Consider the following 15,425-nt stretch of genomic DNA (forward strand, 5'->3'; position numbering starts at 1 on the left):
GAAATTTGAATCTCTATGAGCAGGAAAAAATTTGAATCTCGAAGCGCAACGTGGTGAACTTAATTAAAGAAATGCTATTTTGATATGCATGTTTTTTATATCAAATACAATGTCTTTTGATTTTTATGTGTATTTATATAATATATCAAATACAATGTCTTTTGATTTTTATGTGTATTTATATAATGTATGTAAATTGTAAAAGATAAAAATAAATGGCAATATGGTTCATTTCTTAATTAAAGAAATTGAATTTTGACATCAAAATTTTAATATCAAATACGATGTCCTTTGATTTTATGTGTATCTATAAAATGCGTATAAGTTGTAATAGATAAAAATTAAGAGTTATTTAGAGATAAACAAATATTAAAATTTGTTTTTAGTTCCAATAAAATAAAAATGTATTTTTTAGTTCTGTAAAAAATTTCTTTAATATTTTTAGTTTTTTAAAAAAATTCTTTAGTATTTTTAGTTCTATAAAAAAAATTGTCAGCATTTTTTGTCTATGTAAATGTTAAAGGAAAATATTATAAGGACTAAAAAATGTAATGTTATTTTATAAGGATTAAAAAAATATTATTACTCCCTCCGTCCTGAATTAATTGAGCCTTTGGCTCATTTCACACTTATTAAGAAAAATGTATAAATAAAGGGGAAAGTGAAATATATTGAATTGAGAATGATGAAAGTAGTACTCCCTCCATTCTTTTTCTTTCGATGTTTTAGAGTTTCAATTATATTCCAAAATTTTTGATGTTTTAGTGAATTTATTATTGTTTTCTCAAGTTTACCCTTGTTGGAAAACACCATAAACTATTAAAGTAGCTGTGACCTTTGGTTTATCACATGTGAATTTAATGATAAATAAGGACATTTTAGTCAAAAACACATAAATATTTATATACTTTAATTACTCCTTAAAACTTGTGCCAAGAGCTAAAACATCAAAAGAAAAGGAATGGAGGGAGTATTAATTAAAGTTATAAAGGGGAAAAAGTGGAATATATTGAATTGAGAATGATGAAAGTAGTATTGAAAATTGAAATGACTCAGTTATTTTGGGACACTTTTTTTTAGTAAATGACTCAGTTAATCCGGGACGGATGGATGGAGAGTAATGTTTATGGAGATAAAAATATATATTTTTATTTAATTTTATTTTATTCATAGGAAACTACTTGGTGGCTACTCTCCTGACTGGCAGTGCAGTACTGGCATAATCATCTCCAGCGTCTTCGCTTTATTTTCGGCAAAACTCTTTTCTTTCTTAAAATGGAAAAGAAGAAGAAGAATGAGAAAAACGTATGTATATTCATTTATTCTTCATTCATTTTTCAAACAGAAATCCAACAATGTCACCCCCATTCGATTCCTTTCGCAACTTCTTTGTGCTTTTGACGTTATATGCTCTCTTTGTCACAGTTTTTGAACTCATCTGCTGGATAATCCGGACGTGCCACCAACGGTGGAGTTCACCCTCACCGGCGACAGTTGCACCTGAGCCAGTTAATCAGGTCCAGGTGCTTCCAGTTTGAAGCTAGCCGACGAAGAAGAAGACATAATCCATGGTAGCTACTTTCTTCCTCCTCCTTCCCTATCTAGTCACTCCTATCAGTTGTTGATTCTATTTTATCACACACACATTGACAAAATGATGATTGATCCATTTCATGTAATCACTTGGTTGCAAACAAGTGTTGAGAATATTATGCCTAGATATTGTTTTTTAAGTTTAGGTTTAGATTTATAATAAAATGTTTTTATAGATAGAGATTAATTTCTATGCACGGACAAGTAAAATATTTGCATCATAGTGTAAATTTGATTAGATGCATATGTAATAATGTTTCACACCGTCAATGTATAAAAATTAAATCCCTAAAGATATTTAAATTTGATAATTTGTTAGAGTATTTTTAGGATTTGTTAGTTTGTGTCTTATTTTAAATTATAATTTAGCCCAATGTATAGAGAGAGCCATGAATAAAAGTTGAAATCGAGTTTTCTTCGTATTGAAGTATATCTCATGTAACAAGGTGAATCTAAATTAAACTAACTAACTATAAAGCAGTAATAACATAAATACAACAAATTTGTTATATTCAGTATCCCCCCTCTCAAGTTGGAAGGTATATAATTTAAATATCCCCAACTTGGAAATGAGATGCTGAAAAGGGATTTTAGGCGGTGCTTGAGTTCATTTTATATTGGAATATGTTTGTTTTAGTTTCCTCACGCCACTTTGACTATCACAAAATACAATGCTTGAATCAACAATAGCATCAAAAGCTCTGAGTAATTGTATATGTCACAACTCACAATAACTCAGATGTGAGGATTGCAATGGCCTTGTATTTAGCCTCTGTGTAAGAGAGAGCATCAGATGTAGCTTGCTTCTTGGATTTCAAACCTATCATGGAGTCATGCAATAACCGATTGTGGATTATCGAGAAACTTGGCAACTGCCCCAATCCGCGTTCACATAGACAGTAACTTTGAGAGATTGGGTAGCTGGAAAAAGAATGCCTTGACGGCGAGTACCTTTCAGGTATTGTAACAGATGGAGGACAGCTTATAAATGAGAGGTACTAGGATGAACCGTGAATTGGCTAAGCCGGTTGACCGCGAAGGTTATATCTGGTCAAGAAATTGTGAGATACATAAGCCTTCCAATGAGTCTTCCGATAAAGAGATGGCTCCGACAATTCTTCACCATTTGTATCATTAAGGCAAATCTGATGATCAATAGCAAGTTTAGGTTTGGCTGCAAGGAATAATGTGTGAGTTAACAATTTCATAGTATATTTGTGTTGGCATAAGTGAATACCTTGCTTAGACTTAGCTATCTTTAGGTCAAGGAAATATTTGAGATCATCAAGTACTTTCAGTTTGAATTTGGCTTCCAACATCTGTTGTGTTTGCTTGATGAGGTCAGAATTACAATTGTCTATGTTGATGTCGTAAACATATATAAACTAGCAACAGCACCAAATGACTTCATTTCCCTTTAGTGAATAGGGAATTGTCTGCTGAACATGCAGAGAAACTAGAACATTCTACAGTGAAAGAATTTTTCAAACCATTGATATTAAGCTAGTTTGGCGTAGGCGTGCAGATGTGTGTTATCTAGATGATATATTTTGTATAATATGCATATATGAGGCAGCTGCTTCTATTTTATATCATGGTGGAGTTTGATAAGCAGGGGTCTGATGTGGTTTCTTGACAGGAAATGGCATTTTAACCAATCAAAACCATAGCTTATCCGTTGCCAATATGATTCTACTCATGCATAATGTTGAAACTACCTTTAAATTGGCCTTTCGTTATCTATGGTGACTTGCTGTGTGTAATATGGCAATTGAGGCCTTAGTAAAGTCATACTGTCTTGCTTAGGATTGGTAGAAATAAGTGATTGGAGGTTAGTAATATGCTTATTAGAATTGGAGCGGCATGATTCATGGGACCTCAATGTGCAAGAATGAGAAGTTTTTGTTGAGGCATAGAAGATTTGGTTTTGGAACTATATTGGTTTATGAACTATTTTCTGGTTTTTGCTTGTTTAGTGGTGTGTTGTTTCAATTTCTGTCAAGCAAGGACAATTGGCAGTCTTGCTTATATCGGTGTATACTTTGATCTATTCCTTTCACGCTTGGCTTAGTGTTTATTTAATATATTTTGTTTATCAAAAACAAAAACATGACTCATATGTGCTTGAAATGTATTATGCCATGATTTAATTGTATGTTTTCATCTATTTCTTATGAACTATTTTCTGACCCCTTTTATATGTTGAATTATTTAATGTTTTGTAGAGATGAATCTCATGATGACTTAAAGAGTACAAGGAGACGTCTCTTAAAGATTTGCTAACTTAGGGAGTTATTTATTAGTTGATGCTTAGATAAGTTAGACTTTAATAGTGACTTTTTTTATAGGATTAATGGATTGGTCAATGATATTGGTTACTTTGAAATCACAAGAATTATTGTTATTATTAGTTTTCTAAAGATTCTGTTTTTTTTTTTGTTGAGAAATTCTAAAGATTGTGTCTGTTGTTCCCAAAAATATATATAACACGTTATTTTCTTTAATCTCTTAAAAATTGTTATCTAGTCGAGTTTTGCAATTCAATTTCTAAAGAATTTTGGAGCAATGTAACTTGACATTTTATTTGATGCTGTTAAAATAGTTGCAAGTATGTGAAGTTAGTTAAGGTAGTTAAAATAGTTAGGTGGTTAACTACCATAGTTAGATGGTTGTGATTAGTTAACCACCGTAGTTAGTGTCATAGAGGTAACCACTCTAGTTAGTGTTATAGAGGACTATAAATAATTCATTTAATTATATCTCAAACCATCTTTTATCGAGTAAAATTCGTTTAATTTCTCCTTTATAGATGGATGGTGTTTTCATTGAAAAACTTTTCACGAAACACGATTTTTGTATTTAGTTAACATGCTACAACTAAACAATAGATTATATGTCTAATCATAGACTCAATTTTGCATTAACAACTAAATCCATATCAATTGCACTTTCAAACAACACAACTCTTTAATAGTAGATCCATAAGATGACTACACATGATTCTATTCTATATGTTGGAATTTCATTATGGTTGATTAACATGTAATATAAGGTAGCGACCAAATAAGAGAACATATCCATTCATCCTCACTCCAATAGCTATATTGTGGTATCAACTCATTAAATGATAAATATATTCACTTCCTCACTTAAAAATAAGCTCAAACATATATATATCCATTTCATAAACAAAAATTGTTTGTGAGCTACATACACTTAAGCACATGGTTACATAAACCATATGAAGAAAGGCATCTCAACAAATCAAATAAGCTTCAACATCATCAAACAGCTGAATGACTGCAATAAAATGATAATTAAAAAGGAAAAAAAAATGAACTATGCAACTAAAAAAAGAGCTTTCGTGGGGGCGGTGCTCTAGATTCAACTTTGGAAGATAGGTTTGAGGACTTGAGGGGAGCGGGCACTGTCTTGCTTTCTTTTCCCTCGGCCACTTTGTCAAGAAGCTTAGCAGCCCTTGGATCTGTTAGCAGCTTCTTCTGAAAAGACTGCGAAAAGCCAGTGGCGATGATAGTCACGTGAATCTCCCCGGTGTAACGATCATCAACAACAGCTCCAAATATAATATTGGCAGAAGGATCAGCCAAACTAGTCACAACCTGTAAAAATTACACGCATTGAGAACTTGACATGTATAATAAAGAGAAAGGCCAGAAAACGCAGAAACAAAGCCAATGATGATAACTGGATGTAGTCTTTCAAGAGAAAAATGGAAAATAAAGTATAATAATAGAGTAATATGAAGCACAAACTCAAGAGAGGAAAAAAATAGATCCTTTAGGGATGGTATAGATATATCCCTTTTCTCTTCAAGAAAGTTATTGGAGGCTTGCGTAATTTTGATTAGATAGAAGGATAATTAACAGTTTTACAGTTTAACTAAAATGAACATCAACACAATAAAATGCTACAGCACTCTGCCTGAAGTCATTAATACTAAATCAAGTAATATTCGAAGAGTATTCAAACAAAATATAACAACAAATTCACAGAATCAAAGTGTAAAAGGAATAAGTAATAACAAAAAATTTCTTTAACAAGTAAACTTTCATATACCTGAGATACCCTGTTGACTTCCTGCAGGGTAATGTCCTTTCCTCCAGTAATATTATACACTACACCAGTGGCTGATTGAATAGATGATCCAATTAAAGGAGCCAAAGTAGCCTGTTCTGCTGCTTCTTCTGCTCGGTTTTTACCGGAGGAAACACCTACTCCGAGCATTGCAGTACCAGAGTCCTTCATCACAGCTTTTACATCAGCAAAATCCACATTCACAAGTCCAGGTATCTGAAAGAACACACAACCAGGGTTGTCAAACTCGAGAGTTTAAGTTAACTCGTTTTGCATAGGTGAAATTGACCAGTTTACCTCATTAAAATAATATATACATGAGTTGAGGAATTCTAGCATCCCACTCTAACACACACATACCAACACACTTTTTTCTATTGGTTAAAATTCATGAGTTCCACTAAATTTATGTGGGACCCGCATAATTTGGTGGGACCGATATGAATTTTAACCAATAAAAGAGTGTGTTGGGATGTGTGTTTGAGAGTGTATTCCTAGCATTGTAGTCAGGATCGAGTGCTGGTTTGTAGGATCTTTTACGTCCCACCACACCTCAATCGTGTGCTGACTACATTGGTTCCTATCATTATTCTACATGACATATATATTTACATAATACCGTAAATGCATTATGCATCAACCATTTAAATTCTTACTCTTAACTTGATTCTAAAGCAAAAATACACTGAATCACCATAATAAAGTGTCATCCTAAATTAAAAAAGTACAGGCTAAAATTAAAAAGAAACTAGCCCAACACCTAACAATAGTAATATACAAATAGTCCTATTTTTAAAAAAATAATAATAATATACAAATATTCGCATATTAAAAATTGACAGCATATGAGTAGTCCCTCTAGTTTAAGCTATTGCGCTAATGTTAAATTCCCACAGAGGAAAGCTTGTAAGTAATGTAAGTAGTCCCTCTAGTTGTGTAAGTTTCATTGTGCGAGGGAAAAATTACACTAATGTTAAATTGTCCCGCATCGGAAATTTGGTAACTAATAGGGAGGAGGACTCTGTATAAAACGGCAGCATGAAGTTCATTTGACCAGGGAAAAATTAGTGCACTGTTTCAAAACATAAACCTTTGCTTCCCATAACCTATGAACACATACGATTCTAGCACAAGTTAACAAGCGAATTTCAATTTTATTAGATTATGAGTATGCAAGCGAATTAACTTTAAATTGCTATGTAAACTCAAGGAATCGAACAATTTCACAAGTTAACTCGCAATTTTAACAACCTTGCACACAACAGGTCACATGATTTAGACAAAAGGACTACACGGATAAACCCTTGACATAAGTTCAAGTCCAATTATGAAGAGTGGCAACTCAAAAGAATCTTTTCAAGTCTAATGGGACCAACTAGGGACTTAAATCATGCTCTAATGACCATGAAAAAGAAGAATAGAATACATTGTTTGCAAATCAACTCACTGTTATAATGTCTGAAATTCCCTGAACTCCTTGGCGTAAAACATCATCGGCAAGACGAAAAGCATCCTGGAGTGGCATCTGCTCGTCAGCTATGTCAAGCAGACGATCATTTGGAATTACAATAAGTGTATCAACATTTCTTTGAAGCTTTTCAATGGCTTCAAGTGCCTGAACAAAATATCAAATGAATGCCATTTTATTGAATAATAGTATTAAGACAGACTAGAAAATAACTCAGTAATGACTGGTCTCAAACAATTCTCAAACAACGAGAGTAGGGACACCTGCCTGCAAGGATCTTTTACGTCCTTCAAAACTGAAAGGATATGTAACAACGCCCACGGTCAAGTAACCCGCCTCTTTTGATATTTGAGCCACAACTGGGGCAGCACCGGACCCTGTACCCCCACCCATCCCAGCTGTTATGAACACCAAATCTGATCCTTTAAGGGCATCAGCAATAGCTTCTTTTGATTCCTCCGCAGCTTGTTCGCCCAAAAGTGGATTCCCGCCAGTACCTGCATCACTATCAAGCAATTTGAATCAAAAGGCCAACCATCAATCAATTTCTCAATAAAACTAGGAAGGCTATAGGAGTGAAAACATGTGCAAGCAAGGAGAGTGGTTGACCTAATCCACGAGTCAGAAGCTCTCCAATTTTAATAGGGTTTTCAGCAGCAGAATGCAACAGTGCTTGAGCATCCGTATTGATTGCATAGAAGTCTACACCCTGATTACAAATATAAGCCGAAGAAACCAACATTAGTATTCACAAGCAAGGTTTTAAGAAACTAGCTATCTGCACCAGCAATTGTGAGCGCATTAGCTGTATCTGATCAAAACTTCTACAATATATCATGGTTCGCAGCAATTTTAACTTTGTTCACATGGTTGCATAGCATTGCAGGAAAACACAAAATAAAAATGTTATCTTAATAAATAGTACCACTAGAATGAAAGGTTATCAAATAGTATACAACAACAAACAAGCCTTATCCTACACTAAGTGGGGTCGAATACATGGATCAAATTACACCATAATATTCTACCATAAACCGGATTTCGATCCAACTCATTAAACTCTAAATCTTTCTTAATAGTTTCTCTTATAGTTTTTCTAAGTCATCCTCTGCCTCCAGTGAATTGACTATCCTCCATCCGATCTACTATCCTTACTACAAAATCTATAGGCCTTCTCTCTACATGTTCAAACCACCTAAGGCCAGTTTCCACCATCTTTTTTACTATAGGTGATACGCCAACTCTCTCTCTAGTGTTGTCAATTCTAATCATATCCCATCTAGTCTCACAGCACATATCTAGCACAACATTTTCATCTCTGATACGCTTATTTTATTCTCGTGTTGTTGGTTCTTCACCGCTCAATCAATACCCCGCTCCATACAATATAGCCAGTCCAAATTTCTGAATAAAACTATGCTATATGAAGTGCCACTAGAATGAAACAGTCAACAACAACAACAATAATTAAAAATAGAATAGCACCAAAGTTATCACATTTACAGCTACATAGTTTATAGATAAAAAATGAAAATAACCCATTAACAATGCTATAAATTGGGTTCTAAAATAAGTGAAGGGAAAGGTAAAAATGATAACTTTATGGAAGAAAAATAAAGGGAATGAAAACCCCACCTGTAAACCACTACCAATCATGCGGTTAACGGCATTGTTACCACCACCCCCAATTCCAACGACCTTAATCTTAGCGTTATCAACATAAGCTAAAGAGCATTTAACAGTCCCAAAACGACGACTGTAACGTTGCGTTTTGGGGTAAAGAGAAACTGAAGGTGAAGTGGATAGTGATGAATTGTGGAAGAGGGAAGAATGTGAGAGAAGCTTGTTTGGTTTTGTGAGAGAAGAAGGAAGAAGCGTAGTAACCATTTTTGTTATCTTGAAAATGGGTTTTCTTTTTTGGCTTTTTTGTTAGGGTTTTAGCTTAATAGCTTAAGCTGAAATTTTTTAGCTTTTTTCAATTTAGTTGGTGTCTTTTGGATTGAAACAAGATGAAGGTGACGGTCAGTAGTAGTCATTCACTAATCCAACGACGTCGTTTCGCTTATTTTCCATTTTTTACTAAACAAAATTTAAAAATAACTTCCTTTAAAATTAAAAATAAAAAACTTGACAAAAAAATAAATAATAAATAACTGCTATCCAAAATAAATCAAAATTACTATGTTTTCTATGAATCAATTATATAGTATAATAACTACGCATAAATGGGATATATCAAAGTCATAATCTTGGTGACAGGGCTCTACATCATCATAAGTCTTAACGGTTAACCCTTCAATCGTGTTGCCCCATTACAAAAGATGATGATAAATAATTCTTGGTTTTTCATTCTTCTTTTAGGCCGTGAACATGTTACCCCATACCCCAACAATTATAACTCTACCTCTATAAATCATAAAAAATGTCAATTTTACCCTTTTCAAAACTCTCACCCACTCACCCTCTCAAATTTTCCAGAATTTACTCACACACCAATACACCATCATGCTTGAATAAATTTTCTAAAAATTGGCAACTAACTCGGTTTTTGTTTTTTTTTTTTTTGTCTTTTGATGTATTGTATTTATGTTTTTTTTTATGGGCACAATATCTTGTGCTCATAATAGTTTTTTAATTTAATTATTTCATTTGGGTTTTTAAAATAATACTTTTTTATTCAATATTTTAAGGGTTAATTGTTCAAATTCACCATGTAATATATACATTTTGAAAAATGAAACTGCAAAAACAAAAGTACATTCTACTCATGTAATTTGACATTCTTCATATTTTTGACCCTCTAATATACGTGACAACAATGATCACCAAAATGCTTACAATTTTGTTTAGCTAAATGCGGTTCCTCTTAAGGTATCTATTTATGCGTGGAGGTTAATGCTTAATAGAGTTCCGACAAGGGATAATTTGATGAAGAGGCGCATTGCGGTGAGAATGAAGATGTTCATTACCTATTGGTAACATGTGATTTTTTTTGGCAGAATTTGATGTTATTTCCAATGGGCTTGGTTCTATACAATTTTGTTGCTTGGACTTTTTGGAAAAAGCGTAGCAGGTGTATTTTTCAGCAAAAGGAGGAAAACTTGGAGATCCTATGTGAAAGGGTGAAGTTTTAATCATATTGGTGGTTTAAGTCGAAATATGTTTTGTTCGATTTTGTTTACCAATCATGGAGGCTAAATCATATTTATTGTTAAACTGTAGTTACCTAAGCTTGTTTTTGTTCTATTTTTTGTTTGCTCTTGTACTATTGTTGTACTCTGCTTCTTTGACGGGCTTCTTTCAGTACACCTTGTGCTGAAGTTGTCTGTTTTGCTTTGTTAATATATCGTTGCTCTTTTTTGCCTTTTAAAAAAAACGTGAAGTCAAGAAAAGTGGTTTAGAGGATGAAAATTCAATTTTTTTTTTTGAAAAGTCGCATCTTAATGTCATAAACATGTCTGCAAAAAGTCATGAAAAAATTCAACATTTAGGTCACTTTTATGGACTTCGTATATATTACAGGGTCAAACATAGAAATAATATCATATTACAGGGATATAATATGTGTTTTTATTTTTACATGGTCGTTTTTTAGATTTCGCATATATTAGAGAAGAAAATTGATGTTGAAATATAAAATTATTGAAGTAAGAAATTTGTTGAGAGAATGAGGTAGGGATAAGAGTTGGTGTAAGAATGAGAATGTGGCTATTTATAAAGGCAAAATAAAAAAATGATTGTTGAACATTTGCGGTGGTCTTCTGTCCGACACAAACTCTAGGGGTAAAAAAAGTAGTTGTTGATGCATTGGTGATCGCTTCCCTCCGCCGCATAGTCAAATTTTGTCTTTTTGTTCCCTGTATTTCCGGCGGATTTATTCCGCTGCAAATACCACTCTCTTATTTTTCCCACATAATCTTTGCGACGACTTTAGCCCGCCACAAATGTTAAATCCTCTATTTCTTTTCACGTCCAAAATTTATGTGGGTCATTTTTCCGACGCAAATGAGAAAAATGCGCTGCAAATGTTTTTTCGAAATTAAAATAATTGGAAATGTATTTGTGTGGCCTTTTCCTACTGCAAATGCATATATTTCTGCCGTAAATTTACGGGGGAATTCAGACCGCCGCAAATTCTTACTAAGGCCCCGTTTGAATAAACAGCTTATATAGATGCTTATAGCATCATGGCTTATAACATTAGAGCTTACATCATAAGCTCTTATACTCGATAAGCTTTTTATGTTTGGATATGTACACTAAATAGTACTTATATAAATTATAAATTGAAGTGTTTGGATGTGGTATTACATAAGCAATTATAGAATTTTTAAATATTTTTAATTTAACATAAAAAAAATCAAAGAATCAAACCACGATTATCAAGATTTAAGATTTTTTTGACAAAATTAATCAAGATGTAAAAAACAATATTATAATATATTAATTATAATTATATATATATATATATATAATATAATATAATCAATATTCATCTATAAAAAAATATTATCAATATTCGTAAAAGACAAAATTAACATTAGGGGTGGACTCTCAGGTCATTTCAGACTTTCTTGCAATTTATTCATTACACATGTGGTTTGAAATCGCGACGATTTTTTTTCCACCTGATATAGCTCTAGTGTGTTTGGGTATTGTGAAATGAACGGAATGACGGGTTATTTAGGAATAAACAAAGCTCTATACCACATATGTTAGATAAAGTAAAATCATATTCTTTGTGGTGGTTGAAAACCAGTAATGTTGTATTTAGTTTTGGCACTCATAATTGGTGGTCGAACCCGCTTTTATTTATGGGCATCGACTGACTATTTTGTAATCTTGACAGAATTTTGTTCTTTCCGTGATTGTTTTGGTACACCTTGTGCTGCAGCAATTACGTTGTCAGTGTTAATATAATTCATTTTTGCTTGTTAAAAAAACATTAGAGGTGTAAGACAATATTTATAGAGATTAGCATTCAGTTTGTTTTGGAAAAAAAGGGACAAGTTACGTTTGTTATTTTCATTGTTAATAATGATTGTTACATGTGTTACTAAAAAAAAGATAAGTTACGTGTTATATTCTAAAAAGATAAGTATATGGCTATCTTTCTCTACTCATGCACAGGAAAAGATAACTAGTATAATAATAAAAATATAAGTTTGGAAAACGGTGGATCCTGAGAATCGAAGCAGGTAACGTTATGTATAAGCTCCGTAATAAGCAGATTGTTAAGCTTAAAATTTGGGCTTATTAAAATATGGTATAAGCAGCTTATGAAATTATGATAACCTATTTTTATTTATTTACCCAAACGCAGAAAAAGGTTTATGGGAGTACATAAGCTCATATAAGCTCAAAATAAGTCAATCCAAACAAGGCCTAATTCAAGGATTTCTTGCTTAGAAAAGATTTCTTCCGGCCGCATTATCTTCAATGTCAACACATTGTGACTGTTGGATCAATTTTCAAATGATCGAGATTTCAAATTCAAATTTTAAATTTTCAAATAAATAAAAAAATCAAATCTGCATACTTTGTGACCGTCTACTTTGAGGGCAAAGGCTACGGTGGGAGACCACTTTAGGTCTCCTACCGTAGGAGACTTGAATATATATTTTTTGTTTGTTTGGGAAATGAATGTGAACCATCAGATATATTTAGAAGTATTTTAATGGTTGAGATTTGATTGTTTTGTCACCACCTAGGATTCTAATTTTTTAACATATATTCATATAAAAAAAAAACAATTGATTTTTAAATCACAATTAACAAAGGGCATTTTTGGCATTGTTGAGAAAATAATTTGTAAATTTCAGAACCAAGCATGCGTTGGAATGATGGAACAATACGTTGGAAAAAAACTTTGGATTTGCAAGTTTTGTCTTGTTTTTTTCATATGTTAAAGGTGATGGATGAAGCAAGCACATAAACGTGCAATCAGAATTCATACGGTTGCCGGTGACAGCAGAATACGGCGGCGGGAACGGCGGCTCCGGCGAGTACCTTGAAAAATAACTGTGATTGACTTGTGGATTTGCAGAATAAGTATGTGCTTTCTCCCTGGCTTTCAAATCCGATGAAAACTACGTAAAAATCGTTGAATTTCATTGTGTATCGTGAGAGATCCGATTAAGGTTGTAAAATGGCTATATGATTTATAAAAATGGTTGTGATTGATTTCATCAAGTCTTAACTTGATTTGCTTTGAAAATGAGAATTTTTGTGAAAAGTGATAAAAGGAGACGAATTTTGTGATTTTCATGATTTCGTCGCATTTGGCCGGTAAAACGTAAATGGATGCCCTACTGTACTTATAATCATTTTCAACAAGGTTCGTCTCTCAAAATCACAACATTAGAAATAATTGAGCAATTAAGCCAAAACCAAGTAAACAAATCCCAATGCCTCAACTAAGTATACCTCTAGGCCACCTATGAGTGCAGTAGAGGATACCTTGGCGTTTCACCAGCCAAATACGACTAAATCATGAAAATCCCAAAGTTCGTCTCATTTTATTATTTTTCAAGAAATTTCCATTTTCCAACCAAAACAAGTTAGATCCATCTCATCATGATTTAAAAACCATTAAACACTTAAATTGAACTCATAGAAACCAAGTTTAAAGTTATGAAACAATCCATAAGGTTTGGGTCGACTTAGGATTAGTTATGCGGGTTTTTCAATAAGACTTTTCAAAAGTATTTTCCCATAACTTGAAAACCAAAAAATCATTTTCAAGTCAAACCAAAGCCTCTAGAAAGCTAAAAATATTATCTACAATTCTCATGTTAATACCAAAAGCCAGCTCAAAACAGAAACGGGAGAAAAGACACAAAAACGCAAAACAGGGGGGTGCTGCCCTGTGCAGCTCGCCACCGCGAGTAACCTTACTCGCGAGGCGAGTAAGCTCCAGAGAGCCTCCCCTTGCTCGCGTCCAACTCGTCTCGCGAGCGCGGTGGCGAGTTGTGACAGTAGTTTCGGGAAATAGAGCCATTTTCACTCCAAAACCCCAATTTTGACTCCCCAATGCCCAAATTTGATCCCAAGGTTTGTCCAAACATTTCTAAACATGAAAAGACACTCAAATCCATATAAAATTTGCACCAAAACATTCTTCCTACAAAATTCATCATTTGACCCATTTTTCATAAAACTTCAAAACAATTCAAATTCATAACAAACTCAACAATTATGATTACCCAAGGTTTTAATCATCAACAACATCATCTCTCATCATCAACAACAACAACCAATCATGAATTCATCAACAACAACATATCATATCATCATTTTTGGGCAAAAATGCAAAGCACACATATAACCACAACTTAAGCATGTAGTTTCATCATCAAAAACTCAATTAACATTCAATTTGCATACCCAAACATTGCATCAAAACATAAACACGAATTTCACAATTAATTCTACCATAATCACTTATTCAATTAAGCGTTTAAGTAAGAATTAGGGTAGAAGCTACAACTAATTGATTATGCTTGAATTCTAACCCCCTTACCTTAATTCTTCACAATCAACACTAAGGCTTCACTTTAGCTCCAATCCTAGCTCCAATCCTTGAAGCTTGACCTCCCTCTAGCCTTCTCTAGATCCTTCTCTTCAAACCATTTTTCTCCTCTTGTTTTATCTCTCTCTACCTCTAGTAGTAGTCATTCACTAATCCAACGACGTCGTTTCGCTTATTTTCCATTTTTTACTAAACAAAATTTAAAAATAACTTCCTTTAAAATTAAAAATAAAAAACTTGACAAAAAAATAAATAATAAATAACTGCTATCCAAAATAAATCAAAATTACTATGTTTTCTATGAATCAATTATATAGTATAATAACTACGCATAAATGGGATATATCAAAGTCATAATCTTGGTGACAGGGCTCTACATCATCATAAGTCTTAACGGTTAACCCTTCAATCGTGTTGCCCCATTACAAAAGATGATGATAAATAATTCTTGGTTTTTCATTCTTCTTTTAGGCCGTGAACATGTTACCCCATACCCCAACAATTATAACTCTACCTCTATAAATCATAAAAAATGTCAATTTTACCCTTTTCAAAACTCTCACCCACTCACCCTCTCAAATTTTCCAGAATTTACTCACACACCAATACACCATCATGCTTGAATAAATTTTCTAAAAATTGGCAACTAACTCGGTTTTTTTTATCAACTCTAGGAGATTGATGGCGATAAAATCATAATTTTCTTAAGATGAAACAACAACAACTTTATCGTTCAAA

General features: G+C 33.1%; 1 protein-coding gene and 1 long non-coding RNA gene across 3 annotated transcripts; one reads left to right on the top strand and one right to left on the bottom strand.

Annotated features, from left to right (window-relative positions):
- Positions 1–1,194: 1,194 nt before the first annotated feature.
- LOC146925076 (uncharacterized) lies at positions 1,195–4,097 on the top strand. 2 transcript variants are annotated; one of them, XR_015010355.1, is made up of 3 exons: positions 1,195–1,305; positions 1,426–1,571; positions 3,819–4,097. It is a non-coding gene; the product is annotated as an uncharacterized LOC146925076 (long non-coding RNA). The 2 variants fall into 2 exon arrangements; XR_015010354.1 differs by having other exon boundaries at positions 1,195–1,571.
- A 645-nt stretch (positions 4,098–4,742) lies between these two features.
- Positions 4,743–9,162, bottom strand: LOC146925077 (cell division protein FtsZ homolog 1, chloroplastic-like). Its single transcript, XM_085710046.1, has 6 exons — positions 8,792–9,162; positions 7,766–7,865; positions 7,424–7,653; positions 7,136–7,303; positions 5,671–5,904; positions 4,743–5,213 (listed from the first exon to the last, which is right to left on the bottom strand). Exons 1-6 carry the CDS (start codon positions 9,041–9,043, stop codon positions 4,941–4,943), a joined length of 1,257 nt encoding a protein of 418 aa, XP_085566172.1. The 5' UTR covers positions 9,044–9,162; the 3' UTR covers positions 4,743–4,940.
- Between the last annotated feature and the right edge of the window lie 6,263 nt (positions 9,163–15,425).

Source organism: Medicago sativa, chromosome 5 (assembly GCF_051527215.1).
Source record: "Medicago sativa cultivar Bolivia chromosome 5, Bolivia_mono, whole genome shotgun sequence".
Classification (NCBI taxonomy): domain Eukaryota; kingdom Viridiplantae; phylum Streptophyta; class Magnoliopsida; order Fabales; family Fabaceae; genus Medicago; species Medicago sativa.